Source organism: Capra hircus, chromosome 25, assembly GCF_001704415.2.
Source record: "Capra hircus breed San Clemente chromosome 25, ASM170441v1, whole genome shotgun sequence".
NCBI classification, from domain to species: domain Eukaryota; kingdom Metazoa; phylum Chordata; class Mammalia; order Artiodactyla; family Bovidae; genus Capra; species Capra hircus.
The window spans coordinates 41,959,687-41,975,403 of record NC_030832.1 but is presented as its reverse complement, the minus strand read 5'-3'; the positions used below and the strand labels follow the sequence as shown (position 1 = coordinate 41,975,403).

Sequence of the window (15,717 nt, the reverse complement as noted above, 5' to 3'; positions counted from 1 at the left end):
CCCATGAGGTGGCCAAAGTACTGGAGCTTCAGCTTTAGCATCACTCCTTCCAAAAAAATCCCAGGGCTGTTCTCCTTCAGAATGGACTGGTTGGATCTCCTTGCAGTCCAAGGGACTCTCAAGAGTCTTCTCCAACACCACAGTTCAAAAGCATCAATTCTTCGGCGCTCAGCCTTCTTCACAGTCCAACTCTCACATGCATACATGACCACAGGAAAAACCATAGCCTTGACTAGACGGACCTTAGTCGGCAAAGTAATGTCTCTGCTTTTTAATATTCTGTCTAGGTTGGTCATAACTTTTCTTCCAAGGAGTAAGTGTCTTTTAATTTCATGGCTGCAGTCACCATCTGCAGTGATTTTGGAGCCCCCCAAAATAAAGTCTGACACTGTTTCCCCATCTATTTCCCATGAAGTGATGGGACCAGATGCCATGATCTTCGTTTTCTGAATGGTGAGCTTTAAGCCAACTTTTTCACTCTCCTCTTTCACTTGCATCAAGAGGCTCTTTAGTTTTTCACTTTCTGCCATAAGGGTGGTGTCATTTGCATATCTGAGGTTATTGATATTTCTCCTGGCAATCTTGATTCCAGCTTGGGCTTCTTCCAGCCCAGCATTTCTCATGATGTACTCTGCATATAAGTTAAATAAGCAGGGTGATGATATACAGCCTTGACGTACTCCTTTTTCCTATTTGGAACCAGTCTGTTGTTCCATGTCCATTCTAACTGTTGCTTCCTGGCCTGCATATAGGTTTCTCAAGAGGCAGGTCAGGTGGTCTGGTATTCCCATCTCTTTCAGAATTTTCCACAGTTTATTGTGATCCACACAGTCAAAGGCTTTGGCATAGTCAATAAAGCAGAAATAGATGTTTTTCTGGAACTCTCTTCCTTTTTCATTGATCCAGCGGATGTTGGCAATTTGATCTCTGGTTCCTCTGCCTTTTCTAAAACCAACTTAAACAGCTGGAAGTTCATGGTTCACGTATTGCTGAAGCCTGGCTTGGAGAATTTTGAGCGTTACTTTACTAGCGTGTGAGATGAGTGCAATTGTGTGTTAGTTTGAGCATTCTTTGGCATTGCCTTTCTTTGGGATTGGAATGAAAACTGACCTTTTCCAGTCCTGTGGCCACTGCTGAGTTTTCCAAATTAGCTGGCATATTGAGTGCAGCACTTTCACAGCATCATCTTCCAGGATTTGAAACAGCTCAACCGGCATTCCATCACCTCCACTAGCTTTGTTTGTAGTGATGCTTTCTAAGGCCCACTTGACTTCACATTCCAGGATGTCTGGCTCTAGGTGAGTGATCACACCATCGTGATTATCCGGGTCATGAAGATCTTTTTTGTACAGTTCTCCTGTGTATTCCTGCCACCTCTTCTTAGTATCTTCTGCTTCTGTTAGGTCCCTACCATTTCTGTCCTTTATCGAGCCCATCTTTGCATGAAATGTTCCCTTGGTATCTCTAGTTTTCTTGAAGAGATCTCTAGTCTTTCCCATTCTGTTGTTTTCCTCTATTTCTTTGAATTGATCGCTCAGGAAGGCTTTCTTATCTCTCCTTGCTATTCTTTGGAATTCTGCATTCAGATGCTTATATCTTTCCTTTTCTCCTTTGCTTTTCGCCTCTCTTCTTTTCACAGCTATTTGTAAGGCCTCCCCAGACAGCCATTTTGCTTTTTTGCATTTCTTTTCCATGGGGATGGTCTTGATCCCTGTCTCCTTTACAATATCATGAACCTCCATCCATAGTTCATCAGGCACTCTATCTATCAGATCTTGGCCCTTAAATCTATTTCTCACTTCCACTGTATAGTCATAAGGGATTTGATTTAGGTCATACCTGAATGGTCTAGTGGTTTTCCCCACTTTCTTCAATTTCATTCGGATTTTGGCAATAAGGAGTTCATGATCTGAGCCATAGTCAGCTCCCGGTCTTGTTTTTGTTGACTGTATAGAGCTTCTCCATCTTTGGCTGCAAAGAATATAATCAATCTGATTTCAGTGTCGACCATCTGGTGATGTCCATGTGTCGAGTCTTCTCTTGTGTTGTTGGAAGAGGGTGTTTGCTATGACCAGTGCGTTCTCTTGGCAGAACTCTATTAGCCTTTGCCCTGCTTCATTCGGTACTCCAAGGCCCAATTTGCCTGTTACTCCAGGTGTTTCTTGACTTCCTACTTTTGCATTCCAGTCCCCTAGAATGAAAAGGACATCTTTTGGGGGTGTTAGTTCTAAAAGGTCTTGTAGGTCTTCATAGAACCGCTCAGCTTCAGCTTCAGCGTTACTGGTTGGGGCATAGACTTGGATTTCCATGATATTGAATAATTTGCCTCGGAAATGAACAGAGATCATTCTGTCGTTTTTGAGACTGCATCCAAGTACTGCATTTTGGACTCTTGTTGTTGACTGTGATGTCTACTCCATTTCTTCTAAGGGATTCCTGCCCACAGTAGTAAATATAATGGTCATCCGAGTTAAATTCCAGTGGTCATGTATGGATATGAGAGTTGGACTGTGAAGAAAGCTGAGTGCCAAAGAATTGATGCTTTTGAACTGTGGTGTTGGAGAAGACTCCTGAGAGTCCCTTGGACTGCAAGGAGATCCAAGCAGTCCATTCTGAAGATCAGCCCTGGGTGTTCATTGGAGGGACTGATGTTGAAGCTGAAACTCCAGTACTTTGGCCACCTCATGAGAAGAGTTGACTCATTGGAAAAGATTCTGATGCTGGGAGGGATTGGGGGCAGAAGGAGAAGGGGACGACAGAGGATGAGATGGCTGGATGGCATCACCGACTCGATGCACGTGAGTTTGGGTGAACTCTGGGTGTTGGTGATGGACAGGGAGGCCTGGCGGGCTGCGATTCATGGGGTCGCAAAGAGTCGGACTCGACTGAGCGACTGAACTGAACTGAGCTGATGCAACATTGCTCTTTACAGCATGGACCTTGCTTCCATCACCAGCCTCATCCACAGCTGGGTGCTGTTTTTGCTCTGGCTCCGTCCCTTCTTTCTTTCTGAGTTATTTCTACGCTGATCTCCAGTAGCATATTGGAGATCTGGGGAGTTCATCTTTCAGTGTCCTATCTTTTTGCCTTTTCATACTGTTCATGGGGTTCTCAAGGCAAGAACACTGCAGTGGTTTGCCATTCCCTTCTCCAGTGGACCACATTCTGTCAGACCTCTCCACCGTGACCCGCCCGTCTTGGGTGGCCCCACACGGCGTGGCCTAGTTTCCCTGAGTTAGACCAGGCTGTGGTCCGTGTGATCAGATCGGCTGGTTGTCTGGGACTGTCGTTTCACTCTGTGCCCTCTGACGCCTCTCTCAGTGCCTACCGTCTTACTGGGGTTTCTCTTACCTTGGATGTGGGTAGCTCCTCGCGGGCTGTGCTCTAGGGTAGGTCCATTTTAAATGCAGCAGTGTGTACATGTCCATGCCAGGCTCTCTGGGAAGGGATGTCGTATACATGCACAGCTGACCTGCTGGCCATGAGGACCACCTCACTGAGGGAAGCGCAGAGCCTGGCACAGGCAGCAGAGCAGCGGTCAGAACGACAGCATCCAGCAGCCTTGAAACAAGGCTCCCCTGGCGGCTCAGCGGGAAAGAACCCACCAGCCAACGCAGGAGCCAAGAGTCAGGTCCCTGGTCTGGGGAGATCCAGTACGCCTGTGCACCACGGCTCCTAAGCCTGTGCTCCAGAGTCTGGGAACTGCCGCCACGAGGCCCACGTGCCACGACTCCTGAAGCCCTCTCACCATGGAGAGCCCGTGCTCCACAACAGAAGCCACGGCAATGAGACACCTGCACACCACAACGAGAGAAAAAGCCCGAGCAGCGGCCAAGAGCCCGCAAAGCCGAAAACTAATTCATAAAAATAGTGAATTTAACCAAGGAGGTAAGAGAACTATACAGTCGAAAATATAAGACTCTGATAGAAATGGAATACGACGTAAACAAAGGGAAAGACATTCTGTGTTTCTGGATTGGAAGAACGCTGTCAAACAGTGCATGCTTTCCAAAGCAAGCGACAGATTCAAAGCGGACTCGACCAAGAGTCCCCTGACAAGCGTGACAGAAGCAGGAAAGGCAAGCTGTGGAGCTTCTGCGCAGCAAGGGACAGAAGGAAGGGCGGCCTGCAGAACGGGAGTGTGCAGATGATTTGCTAAGCAGGAGTTACTATCCGACATACATAAGGACCTCATAAAACTGTATATAAAAAGATACCAATTTAAAAATGGTGAAAGATCTGAACAGACGTTCCTCCAAAGAAGAACAAAAACGGCCAAGAGAAAAGATGCTCCGCGTCACAGGCCGCCAGGGAGATTCAAAGCACAGGCAGTGAGGGGTCTCCTCGCGCCTGGCAGGAGGGGTGTCGGCAAAACGCAGCAGGAATGGGCGAACGGCACAGCGGCGAGGCCAGCGGCACAGAGGGGCCTCAGGAAGCTAAGAGCAGCAGAGGCCACCGCCCATCAGCCTGGCCTCTGCGTCGGGTCCCTGCGGCCAGAGGCGGCGGCCTGGGCACGGGTGTTGTCTCCTCCCCGAGCGCCTCCTTCCTCCCCGCCACTTCTCCTGAGCTCTTGTTCATCCTGGAATTCTGTCTCAAGATTGTCCGGTTTGTTTCAGCTGCGCTTTTTACAGGACTCAGTTCAAGCTCCTTCTGTAAGGGGAGCGCCACACGTACCTTCCCGAGTAAGAGAAAGCCTGGGCCTGATGAGTGACCCAGGCGTCACGACCTGCTGTTCCTCCTAGCGCCCCCCAGGCCGGGAGGCGATAGCAGACACACCGACGCAAGCCCTGGCCTAGGTCACGGGAGGAGCAGAGCCGTGCCCACCTTTTCCTCAGCTGGAGCCAGGAGTTAACCGCTATGTTATGAGACTGGGATTTTCCACAGACCTCCATGCAGCCCACAGCACCGTAATCTGCTTAATTAAATAAATTGGAGACACAACTCAGGCTAATATCTTGAATCATGGTGGCGTGAGCTGCATGTTTATAGCTCTGTTGACAGAAGAGGACTCACGACATGCGCCAGCAACCTCTGCAGCCACTTTATTAAACGGAATAAACAGAAGCCGTGCGAGACAGCAGCAGACATGGGCTGCTGGGATTCTCCCAATCTCAACACTTGCGGCGCGTCGCACTGAGATGTTTTTGCCAGAATCAAAATACGTTTCCCATTAGAACTGGCCGATTAAGCTAAATGAGTGAAACGGGATGGCTCTGTACAGAGTGGACGTGCTTTCAAATTCCCTGAGCTCACATCCACGGTTCCCACTCCTCCCCAGCGAGCGAGAGCCATGGACGGGCCCCGCCCCCTGCGCCTGTGGGTGGGCGCCTGGCTGGGCCCGTGGAGCAGGCGTGGCGGCTCTCACATTGGCAGCAGGGTCCTCGGGGTTCCAGAACAGAGGCGCTAAGACAGACGGCCGACAACTGCAGCCAGTGTCCAATCCAGCCCCCTCCCAGTTCTGTCAATAAAGTTTCATTAACAGAGAGCCTCACCCACCATCTGCTGAGGGCCCGTGGCTGCTTTCACGCTACGGCCCCCGAGCTGAGCATCAAGACCACATGGCCACACGGCCCACGGCCCACAGGCCTTCCTGTGGGTCCTTCATGGACACAGCCGGCTGAGGAGAAAGAGGAGCTTGGAGGTGAGCAGCGGGCCGGAGAAAGGCCAAGGAAAAGCAGAGGGCAGAGGAAGGTGAGAGGGGACAGGGAGGGGCAAAGGCAGAGAGGGACGGAGCCAAGACGGGACAGCAAGAAGCGGAGGAGAGGGACACGCCGGAGGAGAAGAGCAGGAGGGGAGGGCAGGGAGAGGGAGCCCCACCTGCCACCAGGCCTGCCAGACCCTGGGCAGCCCCCGCCCCAGACCAGCTCCCGCTCCATGCACACCGTGAGGCCCAGAGAGCTGTGCTCTCTGCAGGCACCGCTGCTCCCTGAAGCTCCTGAGACAGTGGGCAGGACGGGGCTCCCTCCCCGTGAAGCCCCAGCAGTGCCCACAGCGGGCAGGACGGGGCTCCCTCCCCATGAAGCCCAAACAGTGCCCACAGCAGGCAGGACGGGGCTCCCTCCCCATGAAGCCCCAGCAGTGCCCACAGCGGGCAGGACGGGGCTCCCTCCCCATGAAGCCCCAGCAGTGCCCACAGCGGGCAGGACGGGGCTCCCTCCCCATGAAGCCCAAACAGTGCCCATAGCAGGCAGGACGGGGCTCCCTCCCCATGAAGCCCCAGCAGTGCCCACAGCGGGCAGGACGGGGCTCCCTCCCCATGAAGCCCCAACAGTGCCCACAGCGGGCAGGACGGGGCTCCTCCATGAAGCCCCAGCAGTGCGCACAGCGGGCAGGACGGGGCTCCCTCCCCGTGAAGCCCCAACAGTGCGCACAGCGGGCAGGACGGGGCTCCCTCCCCGTGAAGCCCCAACAGTGCCCACAGCGGGCAGGACGGGGCTCCTCCCCACCAGCACCCTAACAGTGCACACAGCTCAGTGCTGAGTGAGGAGGGCTTGCCCGCAGGCTGCGGGCCACCACTGATGGGCAGGCTCTGTAAAGGTAAGTCACTCTCTGCTGTCTGTCAGCACGTGATGCTCAACTAATAAACGTCTGGCAGCAGCTTGAAGCAGCTTCTAAGGTTTCCAAGTGTGGGTAGCTTTCCAGCTCCAGAGACATGAGATATTACTGTTACTAAAACAGGAACAGGACAGCCGCCAGGAGGACCCCAGCCCCGCCTGCAGTCCCGGGGCCGTGTGGGGCCACTGGGCTGGGGGGGTCAGTCAGACACCTCGGGGCCGCCCCCTTCCAAGGGGCCGTGGGAGCGGACACACAGGTGACGGCTCAGGCCTGTCCTGCCGGGGCCTCGCACCCAGGGGCTCCTACGGGGCGGACTCCGGGGCCCACAGAGGTGGTGGCGGCACAGAGGTTAGCGGAAGGCTGGGGCGGTGGGGAGGGGAGCAGGGAGGAGGAGCCTCTGAGATAGGGGGGAAGAGCTGAGCAGGAAGAGCGCCCAGGTTGAGCGGAAGCCGCCCTGCGTGTCCTGCGTGCCGGCCAGGCCCCTCGGCACAGCCCCCTCGGCACAGCCCCCTCGGCACAGCCCCCTCGGCACAGCCCCCTCGGCACAGCCCCTGTCCAGCCCTGGCCGCGCCGACCCGGAGCAGGGCGCTGGCTTCGTCTGCTGCCGCCTGGTGGTGCCGGGGACAAACGGCTCTCGGCAGGGCGGGCCCAGTCCTGACTCCCACCGCAGAGGGGGCAGCTTCCCTCCACCTGCCCCAGACGCCCCGCCAGCTTCGCGACGACCTGACCGAGTGTGCGTGGTGCACAGCGGGGCTGGGGATGCAGACAGCCAGGGACTTGGGTGCGGCGCCTCGTGCGTGGCTCTTGGTCAGTGTCTCGGGCACGGCCCTCCCCCGCGCGTGGCTCTTGGTCACCATCTTGGGCGCGGCCATCCCCCCCACGTGGCCCTTGGTCACCGTCTTGGGCGCGGCCATCCCCCGCGCGTGGCCCTTGGTCACCACCTTGGGCGCGGCCATCCCCCGCGCGTGGCCCTTGGTCACCACCTTGGGCGCGGCCCTCCCCCACGCGTGGCTCTTGGTCACCATCTCGGGCACGGCCCTCCCCTGTGCGTGGCTCTTGGTCACCATCTCGGGCGCGGCCCTCCCCCGCGCGTGGCTCTTGGTCACCATCTTGGGCGCGGCCATCCCCCCCCGCGTGGCCCTTGGTCACCGTCTTGGGCGCGGCCCTCCCCTGTGCGTGGCTCTTGGTCAGTGTCTCGGGCACGGCCCTCCCCCGCGCGTGGCTCTTGGTCACCACCTTGGGCGCGGCTCTCCCCCGCGCGTGGCCCTTGGTCAGCATCTCGGGCGCGGCCCTCCCCTGTGCGTGGCTCTCGGTTGGCGTCTCGGGCGCGCCCCCCGCCCCGCGCTCACCTCCACCTCCGAGCTGTGCGCCTGCACCTTCTGCATCATGTCCTCAGCCTCGCGCATGCGGCGGGTCAGCTGGGGCGAGTGCTCGGCCGGGGTCAGCTCGCTGTCGTACGAGCCCAGGATGGCCCGCATGCCGTCGCGCTCCTGTGGGCGAGAGGGCAAAGGTCAGGCTGGGGCGAGACACAGCAGCGCGGGGGTCACGGGGTCAAGTCTGGGAGCAGGCTGCCAGGCTTTTTGAAGACCGCGAGCTGAAGCGAGCCTGGCAGAGGACCGAGGCCGGGCCAGGCCCTGGCCACTCTGAACCCCGGTGGAGCTCGGCCTGCGGTAGCAGGCCCACCTGCTGTCCTCGGGTGGGGCGCATGCCGACCAACCGGCCTCGAGTGGCACCATTGGGCCTGCAGCGCTCAGAGACTCACAGGCGAGGGATGGAGGGCACGCCTTCCCCCGGAACTCGTGGGACACGAGAGGCCACAGTTCAAGGCATCAACGTGCCCCAGCCATGCCTGGCCCCCCTCCCTGTGTCTGGGACAAAAGACGGTGCCTGGTAAAGACGCAGCTCAGGTTTCAGGGGACACACTGATCACACGGCCCCGAGACCACCACTAAAAGCCGACAGGAGTCTCGTCACCGCTCAGCGACGTGAAGGCCGACAGCCCGAGCCAGGAGGCCAGGGCCAGGGGGAGACGGGCACTGCGCCCAAGCCGGATGGGAGGGCCTTCCCGAAACGCTGGTGACCGGGGGTCCCAGGGAGTCCTGGAGACCGCAGGCCCCCCCGCGTCCAGGAGTGGAGCTGCTCTGGCTCCAGGAAAGGAGGTCTCCGCCCCGCTGAGGGCCTGACGCTGGGGCGAACGTGGAGGGGGGACCTCTTCCCGAGCAGGAGCTGGGCGCGGGCGCCTGCCCTCCCGCCCGGTGCCCCCAGCCATCACCGACGAGGCCCACATGGGCGACATAAGTAAATAGAATCAGCTCCCTGCACACAGCAGGCTCACGGGGCACCGCCGCACAATGCTCCTGCCTGCTGTGAAAGGTCCTGAGAGCTCCAGCAGGTCTGAGTGGGGCCCGAGAGCCCATGTTTCTGGCGGGTGAAGCTGCAGTGTGCTGGTCGCGCTGGGGAGCAGGACGCACAGCTGGGCGGCCTCCTCCTGGGCCGGCAGAACCTGGGAGGATGTGCTCATGAGACCACGTCCAAGTCCCAGCTCTGCGCCTCGCCTCCTGAGCCTCCGTCCTCGTCAGCAGCTCTCACAGGCTGCCCAGGACGACCAACACTGTCCGGGACCAAGCGCCCAGCCGAGGCCCTGGGGCCCTCGAGGCTCACAGTGACAGCAGCAATCCCGTCCACGCAGGCAAACAGACGCCACGTGTTCACGGGTGCTGCGCCCCTGCGGGCGAGCTGGGGAGGGTCAGGCAACCTCGCCCCACACCCTGCTGGTGCCCCCGCAGCCCCCATGCCTGCCAGGGCAGCGACCAGGCAGCTGCAGGGTCAGCCCGCACTGGCCCCGAGGCACATTCTCAGACCTGGAACAGACTGGGGGCAAGGCCACAGGCGCTCTGCTCACGTCGTCTTAACTGGTGCTTCCGTGATCGGAGGCCTGCCCGCCCGCCCGCCTGGGACAGACATGCCCCAACTGCTCCTGCACCCTGAACACCAGGCAGCCCCCTGGCCGGCCTGGGCCCCTCCTCAGGTGAGACTGGAGAAGGCGGGCGATCACAGGACCACGCTGCCTCCCTTGGGGGCCCACGGGCCCTCTCCCGCTGAGCTCAGCGGTCTCGTGAGCCTCCGGCTGGGCCATCACCCCGGCACAGACTTCATCATTAGGTGATGACAAAAAATTCAATAAGTGAGAAATTAAAGTTACAAATCCAACTGGAACTGGTCACACACCCGTGGAAAATTTGTTTCCAACAGGACGGTTTATCGAGTGTCATAATTTTATTGAAATCCTATATCTTCCCATTGACTTTTATGGTTCCGAGCTGGTTACAGTCGTCATCACGGAGCGGTGGGGCACGTGGGGGCCAGGGCCGGGAGGGCTTTCCTTTCATAAACAAGCGGTAATTGTTGCCTTTATTGACCAGTAAATCTCCACAATGCCGCCTCTCACTACGGATCTCTTCTGTTACGTCTCCAGGCGATCAAAAAAGAAGACTCAACACTGAAAGTTGGCTGTTGGTACCTTCTACAGAAACTGTTCTGTCATTAGTCACGAGGTCAGGAGAACTGTGCTGGCTTGATCCGATAAAGACTTTTTAAGGACAGAGTCCACGTACGGTGAAGCGCTCTGGTTTCCACTCGAACGAGTGAGGCCGTTCACTCCTGAACACACAGGTCAGCACGCAGGGGCCGGGCGGACCCTCCGGGTGCAGACGAGACAGGCCCCTGCGGGGCGCCTCTCCCTGGGGACCCGCAATCCTGCCTGTCCTCGCCACCCTGTTGGTCACGTGATCAGTGCAACCCCATCTCGTGGGAGAGAAGAGCTGTGGGTGCGGGGGAGGGGCAGAGATGGACGAGGCCCCCAAGCCCCAGGCCTGGCCTGCTGCGCCCACAGGGGCTGGGAGAGTGGAGGCCACGCCCAGCCGCAAAGGCGGGAGCCGAGACCCCGCTCCGCCCTCAGCCTCCCAGCTCCAGGCTGAGAGGAACAGCTGGTCCTGACGGCCCCACACTCCTAACAGACGCGGTGGTTGGGGTAACACAGCCTCATGTTACCTCAGGTTTCAAAGACCAGACAGAGAACTTGCTGGGGGGTGAGCGGGCCTGGCTGGGACAGAGGGAGAAGGCCCTGGGCGAACAGGCAGAGAGGGTCTGCACACGTCCTGTGGACCACACCGCCTGTGCACTGCTCTGCAGCTGCGACTCCTGTGTCCATCGGGGTCCACGCCCATGCCAGACCCGGGGACGAGGTTGAGGCAACTCCATGCAGGCCGCTCAGAGGCCAGCCCTGCAGCCCTGGACAGGCCCCGGAGGATGCCACGACACACGGCTCAGAAGCAAAGGGAGGTGAGGCCGGCCGCCAACGTCAGAGGACAGCGCGCTTCTGAACAGAGGCGATGAGCGTCTGCACCCAGCAAGAAGGTCCTCCAAAAGTAAGTTTAATAAAAACATTTCCAAACCAAGAAAACACTCAGGCCATTCCTCAGCACACAGCCACACCAAGGTGAAACGCTAAAGGATCCCCTTCTGGCACAAGGAGGAGGGCCCCAGGGACGGTGGAGATGCCGGTGGTAACAGATACATATAAACGCAGTCACAGTGGAAACTGCTAAGTATTTTGAACTAAATAGGAAAAATACAGTATATCAACGCTGAACTCTGCATCTAAATTTACATCCTTAAATGAATATATTAGAAGAGAAAGATAAAACCAATCAATTACACATATGACTGAGAAAGTCTGAATAAGAAAAACCAAAGAAAAGTGATAGTAAATATAAAAACAAATTAATGAAATAGAATACAGAGTATAGAGTGAATAATACCAAAAGCTGGTTCATCCAAATGATTACTAAACTGATGAGCCTTGATGAGATGCTTCAAGAGAGAGACTAACAACCAAATAATGAGCCAGAAAAGGAAGACCTAACTACAGACCACAGAAATATTTTAAAATCTAACACGATGCACTTAAAGTCCTTTTTTTTTTCCCTAAAGGCTTATCACCACTGAATCAAGAATTTAAAAAAAAATCTGAATAGTTTCAAAGCTATTAAAAGAAATCAAAGCCCCAATACAGAATCTTCCCAACACAAAAACTCCAGGTCTGGATGCCTTTCTCGGTGAACTCCACCAAACTTTAAAGAAAGAAATATCACCAATCTCACACAAACTCTTACAAAGAAGGGAAAGAACCTTCTAATGCATTTTATAAAGCCAGAAAGACCATGATACCAAAACCTGCTAAGGAAACTTTGTAAGAAATAAAAACTGTCATGATCTCTCATAAACACAGAAGCAAAATCCCTGAACTGCTTATTAGCAAACCAAACAAAGCATTACTTGCAAGGACAGCCCACAGACAGGTTTGTTTAATTCCTGGAATGCAGTTTTGCTGTAACATTTGAAAACCAATTAATTAAATTCTCCAAATTAACAGAATAAAGAAAAAAATCATGATCGGCTCAATATACACAGTAAAAAAGCATCGGATTAAAATCCAACAGCTATTCAGAATTACAACAATAGGGTGGAGAAGCCCCCTCAGCAGACGGGGAGGACAGGGGACCCTCTGTGGCCTAAGTCCATGGCTGTGATGGGCGAGGGCGGGGACGGGGCTGAAACGGAAGCCGTTATGACGTTCCTGCTCCAACCAGCACCGGGGATCCTAAGCAGCGGAGTAAGGCGTGGAGATCAGAAAGAAACGAAAAACTACTAATAGTCACTGAGAAGATGGAAAACCCAAGAAAATTTACAAATGAATTATTAAAACAAGGAAGCTTAGCCATGTTGCTGGATCAAAGTCAACACCCAACGTTCAACTACACTTCTACATGCTGGCAAAAAGGGTTCGAAGAAGAAATCCTGGAAAAGATGCCATTTATAACATCATCATTAAAAAAAAACACCCTACGAGATGAGATGTCTACTCAGAAAACTTCGCAAACATTACTGAGAGAAATTAATGACCTAAAAACGTGGAGAGAAATAAACACGTTCATGGATCAGAAGATTTAACGCTATAAAGATGTTACTTAATCGCTGTACCCCCAATAAAAACTCGGTAGCTTTATCGGTGGAGGCTGACAGGCTGAGCTCTAAGCTCGATGTGGAGATGCGGAGGGTGGTGGTCGGCCGGGGCAGTAGGCTGGCGAGGAGGGTGGGCTCCCTACCAGACTGCAGTCTCAGGAATTATAGCAGTGCGGTTCCCGAGAGAGAGAGGGGCAGGGACAGCCCGGCACAGAGGGGCGATTAGTTTCACGTAAGGAGCCCGAAAGGCCCATCATCTCAATAAATGCTGTCGAGTCAACTGAATATTCCTGTGGGCAGAAAACCAAGCTTGCCAAATAAGATAAAGCTTTGTGTTGTGAAGTTATGTGTGAAGAAGCAAAGTGTTAAAGAAAATACTATGAACAGACACCTCAGTGTCTTGGGGCAAGCAAAGCTTTCGTAAACAGAGAATACACAGAAAGTGGTACTGTAAAGGAACTTTCACATTCCCAAGAGCAGACCTTGTTACGATTAAGAGCTCTGTTAAGTTAGAGGGAAAAGCTAGGAGAAGATGTTTGCAAACAAATACTTGATAAAAGGCTAGGATGCAGAATGTACAAAGAATTCTTACAAATCAGGAAGAAAAAGGCCAGAAAGAGAAAAACAGGGAGGGCAGTGGATCTGGAGGGGGCTTCACCAAAGTGGGTCTCCAAGCGGCCCATCCACACAGGAGGGCTGCCCCCGCTCAGCCTGCCCTGCGAGGCACAGCACGCTGCAAACACGGGGACAGCTGGCCCTCGGGGAACGGCAGGGCGTGAGGCAGCATGGACGACGCGAAGTGCGAGCAAGACTCTGAAGCCAGCGGGATGCCGGTGCCCTGCTGCAGGCCTGCAGCCGTCACAGCCCCCCGGCCAGCGAGGACACGCGACGGAGCCTCCCAGGGACGTGCAGACAGAACTCGTGCGCGTGCCTGACTGCAAGGTAAGCGGAAAGACGTCACGGCGGCATCAGTCACCGTCGCCGAACACCCGCCAACAGGAGGAGGAGCAGCTCTCGGACGGCACACCCGTGACACAGAAACGAACCCGAGCAGCAGAAAGCAGCGCAAGCGGGCACACGCTGCACAGCCCACTCACACAAAGTTTCAGACCCGCGGTGCCTCCCCAAGTATCGCGCGCTGACAGGAGGCTGATGAACGTATCACAGACACAAGACGCTGCAAAGCTCCAGAAGCGAGGCTCTGGCTGCACACTCACACACAGCTTCCCGGGAGAAACCCCAGCCCACAGCCGACTCCCCCCCCACGCCTGCCGAGCAGGAAGAACTCTCACAGAGGCCAAGGGGTCCCACGGTCGAAGGCGCGGCGCGGCAGGGGTGGGCCGCCGGGGCGCGGACTTCCAGCCAGGCTCCCGGGAGTCACGCCGCTCAGTGAAGGAGGGCCGGGAGGGGAAGGCCCGCGTGTCTGGAGCAGGGAGGAAGGCACTGGGGACCAGAGGAGGTACTGTGAGAGCCGGGACTATCCTGATGAGAGCGGGGCCGGGAGGAAGCACGGAGCAGAAGCGGACAGATGCCTCCGTGGAACTGAGCCGGGGCTGGCCCACACCCACTGGGCTCTGGGAAAGGGCTGGCACTTCTTGCCCAAGGTCCCCCGGTCTTCCTCCCGAGAAAGTCCACCTCCCGGGGCCTGAGGTCACCCGCATGGTGCTAGCCCTGGCATTCCCTGGGGACACCCCGGGAGCCAAGGATCCAGTCCTGACCCTCCAGGCCGCCGCGGCCAAGAGGGAGGGCCCAGAACAGCAGGCAGAGAGGTGGCCGTGGGCGCCCCGCGCCCCGCCCCTGCAGCAGGGCTCATGCCTCAGGACCCGCACAGGAGACGCCCCCAGAGACGCGGCTCGGCCCAGGCTGGAGGGAAAAAAGCCTCTCATGGAAAATGTTTTCAGAGAAGTCGAAACTCAGCAACTCCAGTTACCTGGGCGAAAAGGCCATCTGGTGGACGACCAGTGGATTAGAGGGTACTTTCACGGGAGGCAGTTCTACGCACTCCCGGCAGCAGCCTGAATAAATGAGGGGTGAATGCTGAATGGCGCGTCCCCCAATGCGGGTCTCGCTGGCCTCTCCCGAAGCCGCCAAGGCTCACGCGGCACACGCGCTGCCCAACACGCTTCTCCAGGACAGGCTGGAGGAGCTGGGCTTCACAAGAGGCAGCGGAACCCTTTTCAGAGTGGCAAAAACTGTTCACCTGCGCTTGATGGAAATGCTTCCTAAACAAGTAAGACATCGCCCCGGTCACAGCAAATGGAGGACACGCGTTTTTAACCTTCCCTAATGGGCTGGTTCGCTGGAAGGTACTCATGTCCACGACCTCACAGCTGGGCTCCGGGGCAGCTGGAGCTGGCAGACCCTGACCTCGGCGCTCAGCAGCTTCCCGGGCCCCTGCCATCTGCGCCCACTGCTCAGGGCCGGAGTGTGTTCCCCCCTGGCTCTCCAGCCTGCCCCCGAGGCGCCTCTCCTTCTTCACCGCTGTGTCCGTCAGCCTCATTCCACGGTCTTATCGCTCACAGCTCATCAGATGCAGAGCAGGCCCCTGGAGGCGAGGGCTGCCAGACTGGAAAGGCAGCTCTGACCCGCGGGTTCAGCGTGCGTGCAGCCTGGGGGCACCTCCAAGTCCGCTCACAGGCCCCACTCCAGGAAGGGCTGTGGTCCCGGTTTCACAGCGCCGGTGGTACAGCCACCTGAGGTCTGAGTCACTGTCCAGGGCCCACTGCCCAAGCCCACACAAGCCGGCGGGTCTTGGGGGAAGGGATGAGCCTCGGCTCATCTGTGAGTCTCCATACTTCTCACCAGCGGCCGTGTTCCTGCAACTTCAACCTCCTGATGAAAAGCTCCACGGTACCTACTGGAGGCAAGAGAGGGCGATCTCCCGGAGCCCCCTGACTCAGATTCCCCAGGGCTCTCTTACCAGGTCCATTCATTTATGTCAGCCGGATCACACCTCCCCGGCATCCACCCTGCCGGGCTCACAGCTTCCCAGAGCAGGGCCTCACCCGGCGCAGGCACCCCTCGAGGGAGGACAGGGCCAGGGCTGCCAGCACCGCCCCACCAGGCCCCAGCCAGGGAGGGGGCTGTGCCCCCCCAAGCCCGCTCAGTGCGGCACGCCGCACGGGGGCCACCCGCCTC

The 15,717-nt window shown here is 56.7% G+C and overlaps 1 protein-coding gene across 1 annotated transcript in view; it reads right to left on the bottom strand.

The window, feature by feature from the left end:
• MAD1L1 (MAD1 mitotic arrest deficient like 1) overlaps positions 1-15,717 on the bottom strand; it is a gene marked incomplete at its 3' end in the record, with an annotated part of 218,357 nt that overhangs the window by 67,550 nt on the left and 135,090 nt on the right. Inside the window, 1 exon segment of the mRNA XM_018040283.1 lies at positions 7,905-8,045. Coding sequence (XP_017895772.1) covers positions 7,905-8,045 — 141 coding nt within the window.